This window comes from Mesoplodon bidens (genome assembly GCF_964165515.1).
Source record: "Mesoplodon bidens genome assembly, chromosome: 4".
Lineage (NCBI taxonomy): Eukaryota > Metazoa > Chordata > Mammalia > Artiodactyla > Ziphiidae > Mesoplodon > Mesoplodon bidens.
Window position 1 is genome coordinate 155,439,498 of NC_138160.1, and position 13,473 is coordinate 155,452,970.

At 43.0% G+C, this 13,473-nt stretch overlaps 1 protein-coding gene across 1 annotated transcript; it reads right to left on the reverse strand.

The window, feature by feature from the left end:
• Positions 1 to 5,624: 5,624 nt before the first annotated feature.
• Positions 5,625 to 8,234, reverse strand: LOC308615390 (homeobox protein prophet of Pit-1-like; the record flags this gene model as incomplete). Its single annotated transcript, XM_081230784.1, has 3 exons — positions 5,625 to 5,963; positions 6,705 to 6,937; positions 8,126 to 8,234. 3 exons carry the CDS (start codon positions 8,232 to 8,234, stop codon positions 5,625 to 5,627), a joined length of 681 nt encoding a protein of 226 aa, XP_081086910.1.
• Between the last annotated feature and the right edge of the window lie 5,239 nt (positions 8,235 to 13,473).

Here is a 13,473-nt window from a genome sequence, read left to right on the forward strand (position 1 = left end):
TGGCACTTATCTCTCTTGCTGGGTGTGCATCACATTCCCAGGTTTCATCCTCCGAAGACAGCTGAGTCAAAGAGGGAGTCAATGAGCCGAAGGGGGCGCTGTTTGCGCAGGTGGACGGTTTAGACAGCGCCTGAAGAGGTCTCTGGTATAGGAGGGAGCAGACGCCATTCAGGCAATCGGCCGGGGTCTTCAGGTGTTCTCCTGCCACTCTCGGGAGCCAGGAGCCTGTGGTCTGGATGCGTGGAGAGGAACTCTTCTCAAGACCCTTACGGCCACGAGCTCAGAACCTAGAGAACAGGTCCTGCGACTATGAAGGGACCAGGTGTCGTTTGCATTGGGCAGACAGCCAGAGGGCTGGAGAGGAGCCAGACCCCGGGACCAAGAAGTGTCTGAAGCACTTAGAAACACGTTGCTCGAGCTCCCAGGAAGTTGAGGCTGGTAGAGCTAGAAGCGGCCCAGGCCTCGAGTCCCAGGTGTCTGGGAGGGGGTTTCTCACAGGAGCTGTATGTTTTAACTCCTCCACTTTCTTAGGCCTGTTTGTTTTCATTGCGTTGAGCATGCCCCGCCCGTTCCCAGCCCAGACCAGTAGGGTCTCTGGGACCTCACCTCTCAGCCTTCTAGGAGCGCCCAGAAACTCCATGGTTCAGCCCCACGGTCTTCAGTAGCTTGCAGGAGCACCCTAATTGTTTCCAAAGTCGCTTGGAGCAGTGCACCCCGCTATGCCACCCCAGTGCTCCTGCTCTTATGCCCTGCACACCCATTTCGGACTCCAAGTCATTTTGCTTTCTGAACTCGGATTTGGATCCTGCTGAGAATGGATCTTTCTGAAAAACCAGGGATTTAGATTTCCCCACGCAAAGAAGAATTTGTGACTTCTTTACCCTCACGTGGCTGCATTTCCTCTTTGGTTGGCGGGGGTGAGTGAAGGGATGTCGCTGCTTCAAAGGCAGTTCTTTTTCTTTTTAAACACCAATTGGGGCAAAGATTCCAAACTTCTGCCAGTTTGAACTGTAAGGGTATCTCTAATCCCGAGAAGGAAGGACAGGGGAACACAAAGAATCGAGGTACGCCTTGCCCTGCCTCTTGGGCTTTCTAAGACCCGCAGGGACACTGAGATGCCTTGCTAACCTCACCGGCCTCAGCCCCTCAGTTCAGTCCCTGGCACTATAGGCACCAGGATGCGTGCAGGCTGACAGCAAGAGGGGGCCAGTAGTGCGGAAACACCCTCTGCCTTCCTTCCTTCGCTTGCACCCCTTCCTCCCCCACAGTGGGTCCGCGGGCCAGGTAGCGGGACAGGAGGCCGAGATGGGCTAGGAAGGCTGGAGTGAAGGGCACAGAGAACTTGACCTCGTATGTACCAGCTCACCAGCAGGTGTGATGAGGCTGAGGGGGACACCGCGTGTGTGCCGCTGCCTGCGGGATCCTAAAAAGCTAGTGGGAGAACCGACCCTCGAATAGAGAACCAAGAATAGATTTTTAAACCTCACACGAATTTAATTTATGATATATGATAAACGTAGCAATTTGATTCAATGAATAAGGTAGTTTAATGAATAGCGCTGGTATATTTTACTTTTGATCTAGAAGAGACTCAGTCCCTTGATTCTCAGCATATACAAAAGTAGGTTCTGTATTTATTTTAGATTTTTTAAAAATCAAATCTTTAAAGAAATATTAGGGGGAAGTATTTTCTAGGCTTAAAGAAAAAACTTTTTAACTAAACAGGACATTTTCCTAAGCTACCCTTTTTGGTAAACTAATCAGGCTGTATCTCTTACAATTTTAAATGGACATAACACTTAACACAGCAGTCCAACCTTGGGACATCTAACCTACAGAAGTAAAAAGCACCTGGACCAGAGGAAACTATAGGGGGAAAATGTGATTCAATGGAAAGCCATGCACTGTTTAGGGCCCACCTTTCCAGTTTATTTGACTTTGATTCTTTCTGCCCTCTGAGGCTTTCTTGGCCTTTGAGCTAATTTATAACTCTGTAAATTGTAGATAACAGAAGGCAATGCAAAAAAAATCTTGTCTATAGATACGTAAATAAATCCCATCCCCTGAAGGGTCAATTGAAATCCCTCCTCAACTAGGAAAGAAGGCAATTTTGGCTCCATTTACACATTCATTTCACTATTCCTCATCTATAAATATGCTTGGTCTTTGTCCTTTGAACTGGCTTTGACATGTTTATCGTTGCCTTATGAGTTAAATGAGTTAAATAAAATTTACATATCTATGAGAGTCATGGATTTACCTTTTTTGAGAATTATCCTTTAATGAAACAACTACAGTGGCATTTGTGGTGGTAAAACAAAACAAAATATCAATCTAATTGTGAATCTCGAATGATAGGAGAATGGTTAAAGGGCACATAAAATTGCCACTTAATGGAATGAAAACAATAAAAATCTATGTGATCGAGTTGAAGGATGTTTTTACATCTATATCCACTTACAGTAGGATCTCATTTTTGTTTTTAAAAAGGAAAAAATATTAGTGTATGTGTTACTGAGTCCAAGCTAACTCTGCTTGCCACATAACAGACAAATAAATCAGGAGATGAGGTGTTGAGGCAAGGAATGGCAACTTTATTTGGAAAGCAGGCAGATGAGAAGTTGGCAGACTAATATCCTAGAGTAACATCTTATCAGGGTCTGGATGCTAGCTTTTTTTTATAGAACAGAGAAAGGGAGGAGGTGAGGAAGTAAAGTAAAAGGCCATAAGTCTTGCAAAATATCTCCTGATTTTTGGCCAGCCTCAGGGAGGGGCTGTGTTAATTTCTTCTTTTCTGCAGCCATTCACAGTTGGGCAGGGTCAGGGTGTTTCCTTGTGAGCTGAACAAAGGCACTTTAGTTTAATATTCAGGCAGAGGGTCAGGGTTCCCCGAGGGAGGCCATTATGTATGCCTATAGCTATAGACATCAGCCTTTAAGTGATTATAGTAATAAAAATTAATGGAGAGCAAAGGTTAAAGTAAAAGAAACAGATCCAATGTGGAGTCAGATTTTGTTCTTCCCTGTTACATGTGTATGTCTATATATTTTTCTATGAGCACAATAAGTTGTGGAAAGATACACACTAATAATGTTGTTTATCTCACGTTGAGGTGAATTTGCTTAACATGGGATTTTGTGATTAATCCAGGTTAATATGTATAAATATATATTCATGTATAATATATATTCATCTATATAATATATATGTCTTATATGTATATAAATCTTTTGGGTTGACTGTTACAAAGACCCTATATAACTTTTGTAATTTATAAAACTCTTATTAAGATTTGTTTTATAAAAAAATACCCAGAAGTTTCCTGAGGGACATAAGAGAAATCAGGAAAAAATAACAAGACACACCTTGTATTTGGATAAGAAAATTTAACATTTTAAAGATCCTTACATTTTTGGTAATTAAGACACTATGGTACTGATATCAGAATAGAGAAGCTAACTGGTGGGAAAGAATTAAGACTCTACAACTGTCCCATATGAGATCTTAGTGTGTGGAAAAATGTTTTTAGAAATCAAAGTTAGACTGTTAAATAAATTATATTGGAAAAACCAGCTAGCTGATTGAGGGGAAATTGGATGACTATTCTACCGCACAACCTAAAATAAATTTAAAGTGATTCAAGGCATATTATTTTGATCCAAATAATGAGGAAAACATGGTGAAGCAGTAAAATTAAGGGGAGATTTCTCACTTGGGGTTCCTCAAGCACTATTAAGAGATGACTAGATCAATTCACAAATAACTCAGAAAAGCAATGCAGAGGAGAAAAAAATGTAAATTGTCAATAAACATGAAACTATTTTTAACATTCACTAGCAATAGATTAAATGAAAACTGAAAAAATAACCAACTAGGAGACATGACTCTCCGTCAAAAAATTGTCCAAAATGATCAATGTCGATAAGGATGTGCTGAAACTGACACTGACATCTTGGGAGGTATGCACACCAGTGTTATCTTTCAGGAAGGCAGTCTGGCACAAGGGGATAATTACATGGAAATGTAATTGTGCATCACAGAGGTTTCAATTCCAGACTTTAAAAATATAATACATACAAAAAACTGCAAATAAAATCCCCAGAGGCTTGTTTCCTCAGAATTCTTCTATGTATGTGCCCATAAGTGAGGTAGACCTACTTATAAATAAGTAAATTATGAGTAAAATAAGTACATTATAAGCAATATGGTATATAAATGGCAAACCAACTAGGCCACAGCATGTTTCTGTTAGGAGAGCTCAGACTAAGGCACTTCACAGCAGAGTCTTTTCTGGGAATGACCTCTTATGAACCTCAAGACTCACGGTTTGCTCTTGGAAAAGTTTGCCCTTAATCAAATTGTTTCTTCTCTCTCACAAACTGAAACTGAGCCCCTCTAAAATTGAGTTCCCTTTGTGAGTTTCTGATTAGTCTCTCTACTCAAAACTTTATTCCCTTGTTTGCCTCTTCTGACCTCAATCCTGTGCTAACTGAACACTAATCAAACAGAATAAGATGACTAAAATTGCTATTGTCTATAACATCATTAATGTACTAAAATTGCTGTTGTAGATATCATCATTAACACACAAAATCAGGTTGTTTCTCCAGAGCAGGATGAGCTCACAGATCCCCCAGGTGCCTAGAGAATTGTAAACTGGAAACATCCTGACTTCCACAACTATGATTAAGAGATGTCACAAGATGCTGGTTAATCCCAACTTCTTTTTTCTTCTTCTTTAAAAACACTCCCAACTCAAAGGCCAAGTTGGAGCAGATCTGAGGCTTGTCTCCCACTCCCTTGCTTGGCACCCTGCAATAAACCCTTACTTTATTGCAAACATCAGCTGTCAGAGTCTGGCTTTCGGTGCTGTAGTCACAGGAGCTCTTGCTCAATAACAAAGCCACATGCAGGTGACTTAAAAGTTATGTTGAAGGTAACGCTGAAGACTGTTACAGGCTTAGCAAATCAGGTATTACTTATTTATTATTTATAAAACACTGGAGAGCTAATATTTGATGATCAGCTTTACAAAGCCTTTTGGAAGTGGGAAAGACTGGAGCTAAGGGAACCAAGGAGGAGGATTAATTAGAAAACGTGGAGCCAGAAAAAAAGTGTCTGCTGGAACAGAAAGGACAGGAGTAAATTCAAGAGCTATTTCCAGGATAGAATGAATAAAACTTAATGATGGATTCGGATGGTGGTGATGGGGAAGGGATGTATAGGTAGACATTAAATCAAAAGCCTTATTGAAATCAGCTAGAAACAATGGGGATGAAGGTCCTCAACTGTGATCTCAATGAGTGAAGTCCCAAAAGTTCTATCCCCTTCAACCATTTCCAGCCACCAGCAGCAACCACTGCTTCCCTCAATGTCACTTTTCCACCAGTCACCTTCACTGGGGCTTTTTACCTATATCTTCCAGTAGTTTCACCTCCTTAAATTCACTCAATTAATCAGCTCAGTGAGCCTTCATCATGATCTCCCATTTTAACATTCCCAGTCTCTGAGCTGTCATTCACCATATTTCTACTTCGCCCTTAGAAGGAAAGGAAACCACCTAGTTTTCTGTGTTTTATGAGGGTCACAGGCTGGGAAATTACCTTATCAGTACTTGTTTAAATTTAGTTCCAGGACTTTGGTGGCTCAAGGATGAGGGGAAGCATGGATGGGGGTGGAGGGAAGGGCAGATGACCAGCAGGGGTTGGGTGCAGGGTGGGGTACCAGTCTTCAGATTGGTGGGGTCGAGCAAAGGAACCACCAGTGGAAGGCTGTGAGGGAAGGGCATGGTTGTAGGGGTGATGGAAGCAGGTCGCTGGGGGAGGTGGTGTTGGGTAGGAGTAGGGGCAAGCAGGGCACTCAGGCAAGAAACCGGAGAAGGTGGCAGGAGACAGATGGGCCAGTGGCTGGAGCAGTGACCGCTCTTGCTTCCTCTGCTTAGGTCTGTGGTTCTGGAACCAGACCTGAGGAGGAGGGAGAAGAGCCACATTAGAGCCCCTCTCTCAAATAGGTGGCATTGTCATATGCGGCTACAGACTGGTACAGGGCATAAGACTCCCCCACATCCCCAGAGGAAGTAAAGCTCTTGCAGAAGGCATAGCTGAACCAGGACTAGTGACAAAGCAAGACCCACACCATTCCCCCAATCCATATCTAAATTTGCCCTGCTACAACTTTGGGTGAGTAAGAAATGTCAAGTTGTAAAAAGAAAGAGATAAACATGACACAGTGGCATTTCACCTCCACAGAGAATGGGAAATTTCCTCTAGGGTTATTAGAGACTAAGACTATGGATGAGTTTAATTGTTACAGACCAGGTTAGATTTAGGGTACAGTTTATTCTTAAGATTAAGTAACTCTATGGTTAGAATTGAGCAAGCATCAGGTTGAGTTTCAAGACCATGGTTAGGGACAAGGTTACATACGTGTGTGAATAGTTAGGATTGAATTTCTGTTGGAGTTCACATCACTGTTAAGGTTGGAGTTTGACATTGAAATTCAAGTTAGATTAGGTTAGCCCCAAGGTTAAACTCCAGTGAAATTCCTGACGTAGATGAGGTTATGCTGACTGTTGGGTAAGACTCTGTTCTGGTGAACATTTGGGTTAGGGTTATAGTGCCCTGAGAATTTATGCCCCAGTAGTTCCCAATCACAGAATCTGCATTTCTTCAGGGGATGGTGGGCGGAGGTTCCTGGGCCATCACCTGGATTCTGGCCTCGCTGAGACCTGTGTCCTGGGCCAGGCCTTCTCGGGCCCAAATGTCAGGGTAGCAGTTCCTCCCAAAAGCTGACTCCAGCTGTTCCAAGTGCGCTGGACTGAAGGTGGTGCATTGGCGGCGCCAGGAGTGTGGGCGACCCCTTTGTTCTCCTTGTGAGCAAAGACTTGGTCTCCCCACTCCTACACCAGAGAGGTTCCTGTAGGGCTGAGTGCTCATGTCTGAGAAGGAGGGTGGAGGAGAATTTGTTGCCGCATGGATCCACCCATCCATCCCAGACCACATATGCTGGAACCCCCAGTTTCTACTAGGACCCAGTGTATTGCTCATATACTCTGCCCTGACCAGAAATTCTTCAGCTTTCAGAATTAGCTGAATCCAGCTCAGCCTTGGCCCTGCTTCACTTCTGATTCTCTTAACCCATGCTGCCCTCTCCACATGAAGTCTAACCCTCAGTCTCACTTGTCCTAGGCACTCACGCTCCCTCTGCCTCACTTCTGCACCTTGTGCCCACTCCCCATTACACTCCCCCAGATTCATCCCCATGTAAGGCATGCCCCTCCATAGCCTTTCATCTCTCTCAGCACACATACCACCTTCCTGGGTCTCACCCTGTGGATCTCCTATTCGCTCTGACAACCTAACAAACTGCCCAGGTCTCTGTCTAAGACCCCTATGACTTGCTCCCTGCTCTCATGGTTCACATGCAACTTAAACCTTTATATTGTTCCCATTGTCCTATTCCCTCCACCTGGGAAGATGAAACATTCCTCACTCTTCTGCTCTGACACACCCTCCTCACACATACATTTCATCTTCTCCCCTATCCCAGTCCTGGCCTGGCCACCAGGCTGCAGGAACCTGAGCTCATGGGAAAGGCCTGCCTCTTCTCCCTACAGACTCACTAAGCCCCCACACTAATTAGTCTGAGAGCCAGCTGGGGAATAGAGAACAGGAGCAAAAGGAAACACCTGGGAGGCACACACTGAGAAAAGATATCTGGAGTGAGGATCCCAACCCCATGGGGACCCAGGTGGTAGTCCCTACCCCGTGCTCACTGTCCACCTTAGCCCCCTGCTCTCCTCAGATCCAAAGCCCTGGCCCCTCCAACTCTCTTCCTTGGAGAAAGCAGTGCAGTGAGCAAACTCTGAGGTCAGGAGTGAGGAGACAGCTTTTAGCTCAGCCTCTGCCGCCTCCTCATCCGTCACGGTCTCAGTGTGCCACTCTGTAAAGCAAAGGAGTTGTATCGTCCCATGTGTTCTAAGATTCCCTTGTTTTTAACATTATAGGATTCTGGTTTTTTATTTCTCCTCTTCACTTTCCTCGTGGTGAACCATCGCCCCACAGAGCCTGAGCATGGAGCATGCACACCTGCTGTCTCCTCAGGACCACCCCAGAGATTCACTCACCCACCGTGGAGGTCAAAGTCCCAGCGGCTGCAAAGCCCTCGGACCAGAGACTGCTGCAAACTCGCCCCTTCTTTTGTTTACCCTGCTCACTCTTCCCTTCTGCATCCATGGCTCACAACAAAGACCAAAGACAGCTCAGTCTCATGTCCCTGATTCTGGATCAGTCTTTCTCTGTTTCTGTTCCCCTCTATGCCTTGTATTTCATTGCTTTCCCCCTGTTTATACCTCTCTCTGAATCTCTCTCCCTGTGTAGATATAGACAGATAGACCTTTTTCTCTATCTCCTTTTTTCTAACTTTTATTTCAATTTCTAATTCCCCATTCCTTTGCTTGAGTATCATCTCATTCTGCATTGTCCTCACCCTGTTTCTCTGTTATAGTCTGCACTTTTCTCCGCCTGCACCTTCTCTCTCTGGGATGCCGTTCTCTCCTTTTGCTCTCAGATGCCTACTTTCCCAGCTTGCAAACCCACACTAACTCTTTTTCCCTGAGCCTTGGAGGAGTGACCTGTTCCTCACCCCTGTGAGCCCATCCAATCATTGCCTGGTCGCCAGAGCCCCCATCATCAGGGGAGGATCACAAGCCAGATGAGGGAAGGTGCTCTGTTGGAGGGTCTAGGGACTGGGACCAAGAGCTCATACTCCCGGAGGACCAAATTCTTTTGTCCTGTTAAATCCCCTCCTGGGAGCAAGCAGGGGAAGGAAGAGAAAATGCATTCCTCCTGAGACTCCTCCTCAGAACCTCATGATGATGGGAGAGGGAGAGGGAGAGTTTGTGAAAATGGAGATGAGGAGTAGGGCCTGCCTTGTGTCTCAGTACGTGGGTGATTCCCACAGACTTCTTTCCATGAACATAAAAAACTAAAAACACAAGTACATTCTGGCCCCTCCTAAATATCCTGATTCTCAGAATACACTGGACACCCCGTCAGGACAACCTGAACCATAGGATGAGTCTCCCGGACACCATACTTCTCAAGTACTTTCTGTTTTCTTCTCCCAAATGTCACCTCCTCATTCACTCAGAACACCCCAGGACTCCCTGACCCTCCAAGGTCATCCAGACCATCAGAGAACACTTACCCTCAAGAGCATCTGTATTCCAGGTGCATCCTTATCTCCCTGGACCTCAGGACTCTGCAGAAGACTGAGATTCCCATGACATCCCGACATTCTGATTCTTCAAGGAAACCCTGACATACCCAGCATTGCTGAGCAGTCAGGACACCCTGACACACGCAGTACTCTGCTTCTTGAGATTACATAGATCTAGGAACTACATTCTGACATCCATATGACATCCTGAACCTTTAAAGACAACACAATATCCTAGGACTCTAGGGTTCTCTAGGACGCACTGAAACCTAGAGTATTCAACCTCAACTAGGAGATTATCCCTGTCCCCCGCCATGAAGTTCTGAAATGTCAGAATAGACTGAATCAATGAGGGCACCCTAATCCCCTTGGAACACACTGTACTCATAGGACTGTCTGATCCCCTATGTTATGCTAATCCTTCACACACATTCTTTAAAAGAACAACTCAAGACAGAAAAACATAGTAATCTTCCAGGATCCTGAGGCTTACAATATGATCCATGGATCAGAAGTATAAACAGCACATGAGAGCTTGTTAGAAATGTAAGATTTGAGGCCTCACTTCAGTCCTACTGAATCAGAATTTTCACTGTAACAAGATCCCCAAGAGAACTGACTGTACACTTGTCTTCATCAGCTCTGGCTGCCATAATAAAATGCCAAAGGCAAGGTGGCTAAAACAACAGGTATCCATTTCTCACAGTTCTGGAGGCTGAGAAGTCCATGATTAACGTGCCAGCTGATTCAGTTCCTAAGAGACTTTTCCTGGGTTACAGACAGCCACCTTCTGTGTCTTCACAAGACAGAAAGAGAACTCAGTCCTGGTCTCTTTTCTCTTCTTATAAAGACACTACTCTAATCTTGTGGCCTCAACCTCACGATCTCACTTAACCCTAATCACCTCCCAAAGGCCCCACCTCCAAATATCATTGCATCACATTGGGGTTAGGACTCAACATATGAAGTGGTGAGGAGACACAAACATTCAGGTCATAACAACATAAAAGTCGAGAAACACTGATCCAAGATGCCAACCCCTCTCCCCCTACCCCAGGGTATACTGTGACCTCCTAGAGAAACTCGAGCTGCATGACAGCTCTGCCTCCCAAGATTCATGTAGTCAACTTGGGTCCACAAGCACACACTGAATTCCAATACTCTTGCTGCCTCAAAATAGCCTAACCCTATAAGGGAACTCTGACCAGCCATCCAAAGCAGCCTGATGATCCCAGGACACTCTGATATTACAAAGAAACTCTGACCTACTACCCTGCTCCCCAAGACATTGAGACACTACAGGTTTGACTTGACATCCCAGGATACCATTATTTCCTAGTAGGCTAGGGAGGAGTATTTTTCCAGGGCATTGTAATTCCCACTCAAACTTGACCTTCAAGGAAGTCTGATACCCAGGGTTCTCTCACCCTACCAGAGGCAGGATTGTGTGGTGGGGAAGAATACAGGTTCTGGAGCCAGGCTGCCCTGGGTTCAAATATCAGCTATACCACTTACTAGCTATGTGATCCCAGGCTCATTACTTTGTATCTCTGCACCTCAGCTTTATCATCCAAGGATAATAATACAGTCAATTCTCTTTATATAGGTAGTTTTCTTCCATAAAGTCATGATAAACACTGAATTGGTGAATACTGAACCACTGTTACTAAGGGAAATAGGTTCCTGTGAGCCTCTGGCCACAATATTTTTGGTCAACCAATCAATACATAACATTGTTGTATGTGTGTCTCAGTTTAAATACACCTTACTTAATATATATTGTAAGCTCATTAACATTGAACTCATGGCCAACAGCACTATAACTCATGCCTGAACAAAGATTATTTTCTCCGTTAAACACCTCATGGACCTCCTGCACTTAGGAACACTAGACAACATTGCAGCACTATGCTTGGGGGCCATTTGGAACAGTACTATTACCTTCAAAAGACAAAAATGTATAAAATGTTGGCTTAGACAAGATAGAAGTTTATTTCTATCACACACAAAATAAGTTCAGAAATAGGTATTCAAAGGCTGGTACAGTGGATCTAAGATGTCATCAGACTCCCAAGCTCAGAAATTTCTACCCCATTATCTTACTGTAAGTTTTCCATCCTCATCTTATGGTCCAGGGTGGCAGCTGGAGGTACTGTCATCATTTCCACACCACAGGCCAGAGAAAGAAGGAAAAGTAGAAGAACGAGCATCCATGTGCCACGATGGTGGTGCACCCCAAACTCTATGGGACAGAAATTCCTGCACTCAGGACCCTTCCTGACCTTGGCCTGTCCCTATGTGCCTCTTCCTCTGGCTGGTCATTTGTGTCATTTATAGTATCCTTTAAAATGAACCAATAATAGTAAATAAACTGTTTCCTTGAGTTCTGTGAGACATTATAGCAAATTATCCAATTTGAGGATGGGGTCATGGAAACCCCGATGTGTAACCAACTTTAACAGAGTATGAGTAACCTGGGGGCCCAGTACTTCTGATTGGCATCTGAATGGGGGTAGCTTTGTGGGACTGAGCCCTTAAGCTCTGGAGTCTGTCTTAGGTAAGAATAGTTAGTATCTGAATTAAATTAAATTATAGGGCACCCAATTAGATTGGAAAGGAAAAAGTAAAATTGTCTTTGTATGTGGACACAATAATCTGCCATGCAGAATTTTTGATGGAATTATAAGGAATCTATTATGGCTAATTAGTGAGTTTAGCAAAGTTTCAGGATTCAAAACCAATATAAAAAAATAATCATATAACAACAAATAATAAATAATTTGAATTATAAACTTAGTACCATTTACAGTAGCATAAAATATGAAACATTTAGTGTTAAAGTTGTCAAAAATATGAGCAATCTGTACACTGAAAACTAAAAATAATATTCATGAGTGGAATAAAAGAAAACCTTTTAAAATGAAGAAATATGCTATGCTTTTGGGTCAGGAGACTAATTATTGTTAATTCTGAAATTGATAACATTTCATGTGGTCTCAAAATTTCATCAGACTTTTTCATAGAAATTGGAAAACTGATTCTAAAATTTATATAACAATGCAAAAAACCTAGCATTGCCAAAACAGCTTTGAAAAAGATCTAAGTTGGAAGACTTACACTGTCCAAATTCAAGAATTATTATATAAAGATTGTACTCAAGACAAATGATTCTTGGCCATCAGTCTTGGCCATGAGTCCTGCCATCAGTATAGACTAATATATGAATGAAAAGGAAAGAATTCAGAAATAAACCCAAATAAAAAGGCAATTTAGCAGAGAACGTCTAGCTTTTTTAAACAAGTGGTGCTGGACCAGTTGGCTATCTAAATCATATGGGGTGAGGGGGGATGGAACTTGGATCCATACCTCATACCATATTTTAAAATTAACCCAAAATGGACCACAGATCTGAATGTAAAATCTAAAATTATAAAACTTCCAAAACACGTAAAAAATCTTTGGAGGGCTTCCCTGGTAGTGCACTCATTGAGAGTCCACCTGCCAATGCAGGGGACAAAGGTTCATGCCCCGGTCTGGGAAGATCCCACATGCTGCGGAGTGGCTGGGCCCGTGAGCCATGGCCACTGAGCCTGCATGTCTGGAGCCTGTGCTCCACAACGGGAGAAACCACAGCATTGAGAGGCCCATGTACAGCAAAAAAAAAAAAAAAAAAAAAAAACTTTGGGAACATGGATTACATAAATATGTCTTAGTTATGACACCAAAAGACCATATATAAATGAAGAAACTGGTAAATTTAACATCAAAGTAAGAACTTCTGCTCTTCAAAATACACTGATAAACGAATTAAAAGACAAGTTACATACTGGAAGAAAACATTTGCAAATCATATATGTAATAAGAATATTTATCTGTTAATTCATATATCTGATAAAGGTTAACTATGCCCAATATACAAATTCAAGAATATAAAGACAAACATTGTAATTTTTAAAAATGCAAAAAAAATGAACAGGCAATTCACCAGGAAATATATGCAATACAACAACCTTGAAAAAGAGTTTGGCATTTTCTTAAAAATGTTAATTTCTTAAAATGATCCAGCCTTTCCTCTTCTAGTTAATTAATCCAAGAGAAGAAAAAGCATAGATCCATATCAAGTCTTGTAGTTGAATGTTGCCTGTGACTTTAGTTCTGAGACAACACAAGTCTTCATAGATAGGCACCTGTATGAACCGTTGTAGTATAGCCATGAAATGGAATATTACCTGCAATAAAAAGGAATAAACTACA